This window comes from Erythrolamprus reginae, chromosome 1 (genome assembly GCF_031021105.1).
Source record: "Erythrolamprus reginae isolate rEryReg1 chromosome 1, rEryReg1.hap1, whole genome shotgun sequence".
NCBI lineage: Eukaryota > Metazoa > Chordata > Lepidosauria > Squamata > Dipsadidae > Erythrolamprus > Erythrolamprus reginae.
This window is the reverse complement of record NC_091950.1, coordinates 37681092-37693723: the sequence shown is the minus strand read 5'-3', so window position 1 is coordinate 37693723 and position 12632 is coordinate 37681092. Positions and strand designations below refer to the sequence as shown.

Here is a 12632-nt window from a genome sequence, read left to right as displayed (position 1 = left end):
CCAGTCGCTCCTAGCCGATCACATCTCGGGGAGTCTCAACGTCCAGGCGGATTGGCTATCCCGAGCAACGATAGACCCAGGAGAGTGGAACCTTCATCAAGACCTGTTCCATCAAATCACCCTCAGATTCGGCCTACCAGTCCTGGATCTCTTCGCGACCAATGCGAACGCCCAACTCCCTCGCTTCTATTCCAGATTTCCATCCCCGGGAGCGGAAGCAATCAATGCCCTCCGGAGTCCATGGCCTCCAGGCCTACTCTACGCATTTCCTCCAATTCCAATCCTCCCGGACGTGATTCACAAGGTCCTCACCGAGAGGGCCCGAGTAATCTTAATCGCCCCTCATTGGCCCCGCCGGCCCTGGTTCGCGGATCTCCAACAGCTGTCCGTCCAGGACCCTTGGCGACTCCCCGTTTCGGGGGATATGCTGCGGCAGGGGGCCTCTTTCCATCCAGACCCGGAGTGGTTCCACCTCACCGCCTGGCTGTTATCAGGAGAGATTTAGAACTGCGTGGTCATGACCCCGATTCAGTGGAGGTCATTTTAAAGGCCAGGAGGGGCTCGACCAATCGAATCTACGACCACACGTGGTCCAAGTTTCACCAGTGGTGCCTACAGGAAGGTTTCTCCCCTCTGTGCATCCCCATACACAGAATTATTTCCTTCCTTATGCAAGGCTTCCATAAAGGACTTTCCACCAGCACCCTCCGGCGTCATCTGGCAGCCATCTCATCTGTCCTAGGGGGTCCCCGCAGACAGCCTCTCCGATCCTTCCCTGAAGTTCAGGAATTCCTCAAGGGCATAGCCAACCTCAGACCTTCCAAGGTCCACAGGTATCCATCCTGGGATTTGCCACGGGTTCTCCATTCCCTCACGCAGGCACCATACGAACCCCTAAAATCGGCGTCCCTCAGGTACCTATCCTTTAAGGTAGCTTTCCTGGTGGCTATTACCTCTGCCCGACGCATTTCGGAGCTGGCTGCCCTCTCAATCAGGCAGGACCTTTGCCAATTCCATCAGGACAAGGTAGTCTTGCGACTGGACCCCACCTTCTTACCCAAGGTCAGTTCCATGTTCCACAGATCTCAGGATATTGTCCTACCTTCCTTCTGCCTCCAACGAGACCATCCCTTGGCAATTAGATGGCACACCCTGGATCTCACCAGAGCGCTGAGAATATATATCCAACGCACAGGACCCTTTCGGAGGTCAGAAGCACTTTTTGTAGCCTATCATCCCAGAGTCATGGGGGCCAAAGTGTCTTCAACAGTAATAGGCCGTTGGATCAGAGGGACTATATCTAAGGCCTATGAGTCGGCCTCCCTCTCAGTTCCAAGGAACATCACTGCGCATTCCACCAGGAGCGCAGCCACCTCGGCCGCTTGGGCGACTCAAGCCCCGTTGGAGGAGGTCTGCAAAGCAGCCACTTGGGCCTCGCCAAATTCCTTCATCAGGCACTACAAAATTGATTCTTACGCTTCAGCGGACGCTGCCTTCGGCAGAAGGGTACTCCAATCCGTTATCTCACACGATAGCAAGCTAATCCCACCCTAGGGACCATCTATTGGGTATGTCCCATGTGACTGCTGGACCCGCTCCTTCAGTACGGAGAATAGGCGTTGATTGCTTACCTGAACGCCTCTTCTCGTACGGTGAGCGGGTACAGCAGTCACTTCCCGCCCTTGTATGTGTCTTCTTTACCTTTCTATATCTTTCTTCTTCTAACAATGAGAGTTGAACACTACAGAGCTTCACAACTGAGCCTAGTCTATGGATTCGCGAATTCTGGGGAAGGGGCGGATCCGGCAAGCTTTTTTAATACTAGGCTCAGTTCCACCGGATTGGACATGAGCAACCCGTGTGACTGCTGTACCCGCTCACCGTACGAGAAGAGGCGTTCAGGTAAGCAATCAACGCCTATTTTGGGGAGTCAAGAATAGGCAACCCAGTCCATAATGTATTTGTTGCTGTTCAATTTTAAAAGTATGTTTCGATTATTATTATTATTATTATTATTATTATTATTATTATTATTATTACTATTATTATTATTATTAATTAGATTTGTATGCCGCCCCTCTCCAAAGACTCGGGGCGGCTCACAACAATAAAAACAATATTATAACAAAACAAATCTAATATTAAAAGAAGCATATAAAACCCTATCATATATTTAAAAAACATACTTATATGAATTAAATGTCTTTATTTGATAAAGGAGCAGGTGCATCATCGCTCCAAATGCCCTTATCAGTTGCCAAAGCTCTGTACCTTGACCCGGGTGACGTCAAAGAATTATTTACTACTCCATTCAGGCAGCAAAATGTTTTCAGCATTTATGCTACGCAGTCTAATAAATAGAGAGTCCACTTAAAACCACGAATGGATAGGTAATAGATATGTCCATTTATTGTGTCTGGTTTTTTGTGTAATAAGTGCAGATTGAGTGTTTTGTGTTTTGATTGTATGACTCAAAGAAGGGGGAGGCACAGCTGTTGGGAACAAAGGCTGAATGAATTAGTTAAAAAATTGATGTCACTTTGTTTGCTCCTGAATGTCATTTTATAAATCATTACTCAGTGCTAATAGCTACACTCATCTTTGCTTTATCTCAATATCTGCTCTTCTCATTCAGCTTCTCATTTCACTGCCTGCCTGCCTATTCAGTGGAAGTGGGAAGATTTAGCACTGCTGGGTTTCTTATGTTCTTTCAACAAGTAAAAATAATGTAGAAACAGATCTGGAAGAATAACATTGCGTTCTGGCACTAAAATAGTGCCAATTCCGATCGTATTTACTTTCTTAATAAAGAAAACTATATTGGCCATAAAAATATAATCCCAAACTGATAGAACAATACTTTTATTGAGCTGATTGAAATGGGAATAAGAGCTACATAAACTTAAAATGGATTGATGGATTTTTTATTTTTCCAAATTTTGGCTGGCATGTTCCTAGCAAAAACCAGCCCATACAATAATCATTTACAATTTCAATTTGCCTTTTTGTTAAAATAATTAAAGTTATGACTCATGTAGCAAAGAAAATGTTACAATAAAACTTTACATCATGATATTAAAGCAGCTATTAAAACATGATGTAATGTGTGATTAAAGCAAGTAAATATCAGTTTATGAAAATAAATTTTCAGGTTGTATTTCAAAGACATCAGAGCGGTGGTGGTTTATAAATATTTTTGCTAAAGGTTTGTGTGTGTTGTGTGTGCTCGTGCATGACACTTTTGCACATTTGCAGAAATGTCCTGGGCAGGTGGGCGGAGCCTCTGGGCACCAGTGCTACCAGTTCTAAGGACCGGTCTGAACTGGGAGCAACCCACTGCTGCATCAGAGGTTATGAAAGACTAAACAATGGAGAAATAATTCATTGGCATTGGATCTGGTCCATCTCAGGTCTTGGTCTTGGATGATTCCAGCTCACCTGGAGTGAATGAATACAACTCCTCAGTGAATGAGTACAACTCCCATTTCCCATGGGAAATGTTAAAAGAAGTATTTTGAAACTCAGCCAGGGTGATTTTATTTTCTTTCAGGGAGAAACTCCATAGGACCCAGGCCACCAGGCACGCGGTTGCTGCTGATATGTGTTCAATGATGCCATTGTGCAAATGCTGACCTGATATACACTGCTCAAAAAAATAAAGGGAACACTTAAACAACACAATATAACTTCAAGGAAATCAAACTTCGGTGAAATCAAACTGTCCACTTAGGAAGCAACACTGAAAATCAATCTCACATGCTGTTGTGCACATTCAGCTTTGTACAGAACAAATTATTCAATGAGAATATTGCATTCATTCAGATCTAGGATGTGTTATCTGAGTGTTCCCTTTATTTTTTTGAGCAGCATATTTATGACCATTATTTATTTGATTACATAATCAAATATGTCCTTAAATGGGATGCTCTCTGAACTTGGTTGTTGTTTTTCAAGTCTATATCTGAGTACATTATTAGAAAGCAGTCCTTTCAAACATCTGAATCTTATCTGGTAAATAATAATATTATGTGCTATGTTACGTTATATGACATTATGTAAGATGTCATGTTATAGTTATGTCATGTTATACAATGCTAGGTAGGGGCTGTCCTCAAATTCCCTGAAAAGAAGAAATACCAATAAATGTATTGCTTCGATGCCTTTTGGATATACTGATGTGTTCAATTTAATTTAATTCGGGTTTTAAAAAGTTTACAGGTGCAGTTATTTATAAAGACATGAAATTGCCAAAAGAGAAGCAAGGGTGGATTGAAATCAGATTCTGACTTGCTTGTTGGACTCCATAGGGCTCTAAGCCATAAGCTATAGTGGTTCTCAACAGGGATTGCCCAAGACCGTGGGAAAAGACAAATTTCCCATGGTGTTAGGAACTAAAGCTTCTATTCTGGAGCCTTGGAACATATTTTTACAATCTGACCAATCAGGCGTTTAAAGTGGGGGTGTCCTTCTGACCTTCCTGCCAATCAGCTTAAAGCTCTGTTGGGAGAATTGGCGCTAGACTTATGGTTGGGGGTCACCACTACATGAGGAACTGTACTAAGGGGTCATGGCATTAGAAAGGTTGAGAACCACTGTATAGGCTTTTAGTGAAAGAGTAGGACATGCTGGGGTCAAGGCTGTCTAACATCCACAGCAAACCTTCAAAGCACAATGTTCACCTTTCTTTAGCAAAAGCCTGTCAGTTTCCTTCTTGTTTCGATCACCCCGAACTAGCCTGGATTTCTCTCCTAATAGTTTCTGACATTTCATTTCAAAGCCCTTTGTGTAATAACCCTGGCGGCATGCCTTGTGGGCAGAGATCTCTGTATTAAATTTGATCATCACAGACATAAGCTTTGACTTCTTCTGGGTCACAAGAGAGACCCATTTGAAAATGCCCGTGGCCTCTTGCAGCACAGTAAGAATATTTTTTCTACTTACCTTTACTTTCTCCATTTCTCCTCTCAAAGGGGAAACTTTTTCGTATCTAGGCCTAGCCAGGCAAAATTCTGAATGCTGGTACTGTCTGATTGAATTGACTCAGAGTCTCTTCTTTACTTATTACTAAAAATGCTGATTAAAAGTATGTAGCTTTAAACCAGGAGAAGCTAGTTGTTAAGTGATCAGAGGCCACCTTGGGTGAAACAGTGATGGGTCAGGCTTTTTGGAAGAGAGTTTTGGAGATCGTCTTTGATTTTAAAAATTATGCTTGGCTTATTTTACAGTTTCCTCTATAGTTTTGGTGGGTTTCCAACCTTTCAAATGCCAGGAAATCATCTTTCATTTCTTTATAATTATAATCAGAAAGGATTTCAACAAGGGGTAACTCCTGTCCTGACTTTGCTCCAGCAAAGTTTAGGGGAGAAGCTAAACAGTGCTGGGACTGGTTAATATTTGGAAGGGAGATTACTAGGGAATTCCATGTGTCCATTTAGGTAACAGGAGTCAAGCTCAAAAGTTAAGAGTTAGCAAACTTTGAAGTCTGGTTGCAAAGAGACTTTTGAAGGCCACATAGTAGTTCAAGATCACAAGTAGTTCAAGATCACAAGATATTCATCATTGACTTTTTCTGTTGCATTGCATTTCATAATAGCAATAGAATTTAGACTTATATACCGCTTCATAGTGCTTTACAGCCCTCTCTAAGCAGTTTACAGAGTCGGCATATTGCCCCCAACAATCTGGATCCTCATTTTACCCACCTGGGAAGGATGGAAGGCTGAGTCAACCTTGAGCCTGGTGAGACTTGAACTGCCAAACTGCTGGCAGCTGGTTATCAGCAGAAGTAGCCTGCAGTACTGCACTCTAACCACTACACCACCGTGGCTCTTTAGTGTATGTTTAGTGTATCTTTAGTGTATACTATTCTCCCAGTTTTCCTCTGTAGGGAAAGTTAAATTCAGCGGATGGCTTTTTCCCCTTCTTAAATAAAAACAATAAAAAATATTTTTAAACATAATAAATGAAGCATATAGAAAGTACAGGTGAGTCATTGTATATTGTATCATTAACAGGCAGATATACCATAGGTGTGGTTTGCCCAGAGAGATAAAAAATGCCAATGCACTTAAATTCAGATTCTGAATTTAAAGATCTTCAAAGCCAGTAGTACCTGTGTATACTTATTGTATATTACGGTAAAGGTAAAGGGTTTCTTCTGTACAATCATATCTGATTATAGGGAGCACTGGTTATCTTCGTTTCTTATCCAAGTAGAGCCAAAGTAGAGTCTGTTATCTTCCCACTGAAGTGGTACCTATTTATCTACTCGCATTTACATTCTTTTGAACTGCTAGATAGGCAGGAGCTAGAGCAAGTAATGGGAGCTCACCTTATTATGCGCACTCATGTTTTGAATCTGAGCTGCTAGTTTTCCAGACGATAAGCCCAGCTTCTTAACTGTTGAACCATCATGCCCCTATATATATTATTATTATTTCTTAATTATCTTATTTTGTCATGATTTGCCCCTAAGTTAATGCTGAGCATCATTTGTTATCCAGGGCTGCAGGCTTAAAGGGTAACATCATATAGCAGATAGGGCAAAAACAATAGTATTAGAGCCACAGCCAAAAATGGATAAGGCCACCCATTTTCCTCTTTGGGGCATACTCTTCTTTCTCTCTTATTTAAGTCATCTTTTTCCCCTTGGTTGTTGAACAGTGGAACAGATTGTTCTTGTTAGAAGTCTAGGTTTCAGTTGGCTGTAAGGTCCAAAGCGACTGACTTCTGCCTTCAGCCATCTCTTAGCTTCATCTCTTGTTTCTGAGAGTGTTTGCATTCTGCTTTTCCCATCTTTGCATCCTGCCTTTATCAGATGTCCATAAATATAATGAACTACTAATTAAAACATTTTTTCTAGGCTACAACCTCAGATGCGCCCCATTTAGTCATGTGATAGTAGTAATGAATCCCACTTATATTTGATTTAGTAGATTTTCAACAAATTGATATCAAGTTAGGAAATCTTTCCATATTTTCACGGCTATCTTTAGGACTTACGTCGCCATTCTTGGTTTGTTTGTTTTTTTCAATGAGCTTAATAAATACTAAACTGTAAAAGATTTCTGATTGCATCTTCTATTCTTTACAGGAAAGGAAGGAAAAAAGTGGGAAGTGAGTTCACAAGCATGTTGGATGTCTCTTTATTATTATTATTATTTATTAGATTTGTATGCCGCCCCTCTCCGTAGACTCGGGGCGGCTCACAACAGCAATAAAACAATTCATGACAAATCTAATAATTTAAAAACATTTAAAAAAAAACCCCGTTATTAAGCAGACATACACACAGACATACCATACATAAATTGTATAGGCCTGGGGGAGATATCTCAATTCCCCCATGCCTGGTGGCAAAGGTGGGTTTTAAGGAATTTACGAAAGGCAAAAAGGGTGGAGGCAGTTCTAATCTCCGGGGGGGGAGCTGGTTCCAGAGAGAATAGAATAGAAGAATAGAATTTTATTGGCCAAGTGTGATTGGACACACTTGGCCAATAAAATTCTATTCTTCTATTCGGGGCCACCACAGAGAAGGCTCTTCCCCTGAGACCCGCCAAACGACATTGTTTAGTCGACGGGACCCGGAGAAGGCCAACTCTGTGGGACCTAATCGGTTGCTGGGATTCGTGCGGCAGAATCCTTGGCCTTTTAAAACTTACACAACTGCATGCATGTTTGCTCCACTCATTCACCAATTTTTAAAAAGTCACTTTCTGGGTCATGCGTGACACGGCATGGGTACACATGCATGAATCTCACAGGTCAATAAGTCCTGAGTTTTGTTTAATGACTTGTTCTTCTTCTGCCTAGGTGCATATAGGTTATCTTCCCAACAAACAAGTCCTTGGGCTCAGCAAGCTTGCAAGGTAAGAAAAACAAATGCTTAAAAAATGTGAGTTGTTTAACTGTGGGTAACCAAAGTAAAACTAGTATGGCATGATTAAAAGCACTGGGCATTTTTAAAAGCACCTGGCTAGAGAGCAGGAGGTGGTGAGTTCTAATCCTACCTTAGGCACAAAGCCAGCTGGTTGATTTTGGGACAGCCATTTTTTAAAACCCTAAGTTTAAGGTAATGACAACAGCAATTTACTTCCAATGATGTTGCCAAGAAAAGTGCATGGTTTTGCTCATATAGTCACCAGGAGTTGAAGGAGATAAAGAGACAGAGGTAGAGATAAAGTAAAGGAAATGATGCCCAGATTCAACTATATGCAAAATTTGGAGCGATTTAATTCAGTTATTCTTCAGGTTCCAGTAAAGTAGCCTCACCAAAAGAGAGTGGGAAGGATCGTAATGTAAAAGAGAGCGAGGAGAGTTGATGTTTTGGACCATCTATGCCTGAAGATGATTGATATAGATGTTTTTTTTAAAAAACAAATTAAATTTGGGTTCTGGGAAAGTGAAGAGCTGTAATTGTTGGTATTTTAGATTTCAGTTCTCTTAGAATTGTGAATTGAGGGCCAGTATCTTTTAAGGGCCTTGCATGGGAAAGCCCAAGTCTCATGTTTCTTTCCCAAAATTGATAATGAAGTGCAGGTGGATCCATTGCTGTGCTACCTTGGAGAGGAAGAATCCACTCACCACAGATAGAAGCTTTAAGAGAAGAGGACTGGTCCCCCAGGCAGATTTTATTCTTAAACTCCCTTGCAAAATGGTTCCATTTAATTTTTCAATATGCAAAATATGGTCAGGCGGTAGGAAAAGCAAGTAGGATGCTTGGCTGCATAGCTAGAAGTATAACAAGCAGGAAGAGGGAGATTGTGATCCCCTTATATAGAGCGCTGGTGAGACCACATTTGGAATACTGTGTTCAGTTCTGGAGACCTCACCTACAAAAAGATATTGACAAAATTGAATGGGTCCAAAGACGGGCTACAAGAATGGTGGAAGGTCTTAAGCATAAAACATATCAGGAAAGACTTAATGAACTCAATCTGTATAGTCTGGAGGACAGAAGGAAAAGGGGGGAAATGATCGAAACATTTAAATATGTTAAAGGGTTAAATAAGGTTCAGGGGGGAAGTGTTTTTTAATAAGAAAGTGAACACAAGAACAAGGGGACACAATCTGAAGTTAGTTGGGGGAAAGATCAAAAGCAACATGAGAAAATATTATTTTACTGAAATAGTAGTAGATCCTTGGAACAAACTTGTAGCAGACGTGGTTGGTAAATCCACAGTAACTGAATTTAAACATGCCTGGGATAAACATATATCCATTGTAAGATAAAATACAGGAAATAGTATAAGGGCAGACTAGATGGACCATGAGGTCTTTTTCTGCCGTCAGTCTTCTATGTTTCTATGCTATGTGATACTGATGTGTCTTCAAGCCAATCTATATACAATATCTGTCTAGATCAGAGGGGTTACTTATAGTATTATAGCATTTAGATTTATATACTGCTTCATGGTGCTTTCAGCCCTCTCTAAGTGGTTTATGGAGAGTCAGCCTATTGCCCCCAACAATCTGGGTCCTCATTTTACCGACCTTGGAAGGATGGAAGGCTGAGTCAACCTTGAGCCTACTGAGATTTGATCTGCCAAACTGCTGGCAGCTGGTGATCAGCAGAAGTAGCTTGCAGTACTTGCACTCTAACCACTGCGCCACCGAGACTGAGGATTGTGGGGTCCTTTGTACTCTCTGAGCTTGGTGGCTTCCTTGCAGATGTTTCATTACCAAACTAGGTAAGCTGGAGTTGTTTACTCCAGACTTAGTTAAACGTCAGATCTTGGATTGACAGGTTAAAACTGTATTTCTATCATTTCTACAATACTACTGTACTCTATTAAAGAAATTGGTAGGATATCACATGTAGTTCTAGCTGAGAAACATTATAGAATGACTGTTTAATGCAAAGGGTGGGTTTTAAAAGTCCAAATACTCGTTAAATACATAAAAAAAAATCTTTCCTCTATTTCATGGAAATTCGTTTTTCACGGGTGGTCTTGGAACGCAGCCCCCGCCAAAAACGAGGGGTCACTGTACTAAATCTTCCATTCACAGTTTAGTCTGACGAAATTTGTTTTCTCTCTACAATGACCTTCTGTTTTAATCGTCTCAGTTAAACTTAACCGTATGTACCTCACGGTATAGTGCAGGGATCAAGAAATATACAAGTATAAGCAGCTATGATTCAGTTTTTTGGAAGTATTTATCTGTCTCATAAATATCACATCGCTTGCAGGCAAAACTACATTTTAATCAGAAGAATGGCCATTTTATTGGAAAATTAACTTCCCTAATGCACTTAACTACAAGACCTATTTTCTTCCCGTAACTACGATAGTTGGGTTGAGATACAGCGATTGGTTCAAGGTCACACAGTGAGGTTTGGTGGCTGAAAATAAACAACAACTGGGTCTTTTGCTCCTGGTCCAACACCTTAACTGCAACTCCACACTGGTGCGTACCTTAGAGACAAGTTCCAGACTTTTTCTGCAGAAGAAAAAGAGGCAGATTTAAGGACAATCTCAGATTCCCTTTTCTCTTTTTTTGCAGAGAAAGGGCATTCTACAAGAGGCGAATCCAGTGATAGCGAACCTATGGCATGGGTGCCACAGGTGGAGCCATATCTGCTGGCATGCGAGCCATTGCCCTAACTCAGCTCCAACGTGCATGTGTGTGCCAGCCAGCTGATTTTTGACTCTGGGAGCCAAAAATCTGGGAGGGTGTTTTTGGCTTCCAGAGAGCCTCCGGGGGACGGGGAGCGCATTTTTAACCTCCACTGGCTTCAGGGAAGCCTTTGGAGCCTGGGGAAGACAAAACACAAGCCTGCTAGGCTCACCAGAAGTTGGGGAACAGGACGTTTCCAGCCTCCAGAGGGCCTCCGGGAGGGGAGAGCTGTTTTCACCCTCCCCAGGCATTGAATTATGGGTGTGGGCACTAACACATTGGACCAGAATATCTCCGGGACCGCCTTCTGCCGCACGAATCCCAGCGACTGGTTAGGTCCCACAGAGTTGGCCTTCTCCGGGTCCGGTCGACTAAACAATGTCGTTTGGCAGGACCCAGGGGAAGAGCCTTCTCTGTGGCGGCCCCAACCCTCTGGAACCAGCTCCCCCCGGAGATCAGAACTGCCCCCACGCTCCTTGCCTTTCGTAAACTCCTTAAGACCCATCTCTGCCGTCAGGCATGGGGGAACTGAGACATCTCCCCCGGGCCTATACAGTTTATACATGGTATGTTTGTGTGTATGTTTGCTTTTAATAATGGGTTTTTTAGTGTTTTTTAAATTATTAGATTTGTTTTTACATTGTCTTTGTTATTGTTGTGAGCCGCCCCGAGTCTATGGAGAGGGGCGGCATACAAATCTAATGAATGAATGAATGAATGAATGAATGAATGAATGTGTGATAGCACGCATGCATGCTCTTTTGGCACCTGAGGCAAAAAAGGTTCACCATCACTGGGCTAATTGATATTATTTTCCCCCTATCCTTTTACACAAACATTTTGCATTAATAAGAACAACAGAGGTCTCTCCAGAACTCCCTCAGTATGTATGTATGTATGTATGTATGTATGTATGTATGTATGTATGTATGTATGTAGGTAGGTAGGTAGGTAGGTAGGTAGTTAGTTAGTTAGTTAGTTAGTTAGTTAGTTAGTAAGTAAAATTTATATGCTGCCCAACTCCAGTGGACTCCAGGCACCTCACAAATAATAATCCCATCTACTTTGAACCCTGGGTTAATATTCAAGTAGATTCCTTGAGGGTGACAGTTTTTGACTCTCGAATAACAAGTTCTGGACATCATAGATCCTGCAAAAAGCAACTAGTTAATACCATTTCAATGAATGACCTACAACCAAAGTTGAGTTCAAAGTTGGCTGGGGAATTCTGGGAGTTGAAGTCCAGATCTCTTCAAGTTGCCACGGTTGGGAAACACTGCTCTAGTTGATGGAATCCGTTTTGGAAATTCTTTCCAAGCAAAGAAGACCACAGAAGGAAAAGGGGGGACATGATCAAAACATTTAAATATGTTAAAGGGTTAAATAAGGTTCAGGAGGGAAGTGTTTTTAATAGGAAAGTGAACACAAGAACAAGGGGACACAATCTGAAGTTAGTCGGGGGAAAGATCAAAAGCAACATGAGAAAATATTATTTTACTGAAAAAGTAGTAGATCCTTGGAACAAACTTCCAGCAGATGTGGTTGGTAAATCCACAGTAACTGAATTTAAACATGCCTGGGATAAACATATATACATTGTAAGATAAAATACAAGAAATAGTATAAGGGCAGACTGGATGGACCATGAGGTCTTTTTCTGCCGTCAGTCTTCTATGTTTCTATTGTCCATCTTGGCATTTCTATTAAGTACCTTCCTTGGTAGAATTTGACCCCAGAAATGTTGCAGCCATTGTAAAAAAAAAAAAAATGCCTATGGCCAAACCACCTGAATTTTGATCATGTGACCTGTTGAGGGTCTGATGCTTCTCACCTCAATGGAAACTTTCTGGCACTCTGACATTTGTGATTGGCTTGCCTCACATTTATTGACTTACACAAGGGCTGCTTGTGTAATAGTTGGCGACTTTTATCCGCCTGCGTTAGTAAACTGTTGAAAATATTACATGGTGCCTCATCCATCTTAATATGTTTTCCATCCGGGGAGGTTTATTTGG

General features: G+C 41.7%; 1 protein-coding gene across 2 annotated transcripts in view; it reads left to right on the top strand.

Moving 5' to 3' along the window:
* Positions 1 to 12632, top strand: part of GCH1 (GTP cyclohydrolase 1) — a 56342-nt gene that overhangs the window by 22018 nt on the left and 21692 nt on the right. For both annotated transcript variants that reach the window (XR_011558927.1, XM_070749581.1), the window contains exon 3: positions 7813 to 7868. Coding sequence is in view for 1 of the 2 variants with exons in the window: in XM_070749581.1 (XP_070605682.1) it covers positions 7813 to 7868 (56 nt within the window). In the remaining variant the exon portion in view is untranslated. The remainder of the gene's footprint in view (positions 1 to 7812; positions 7869 to 12632) is intronic.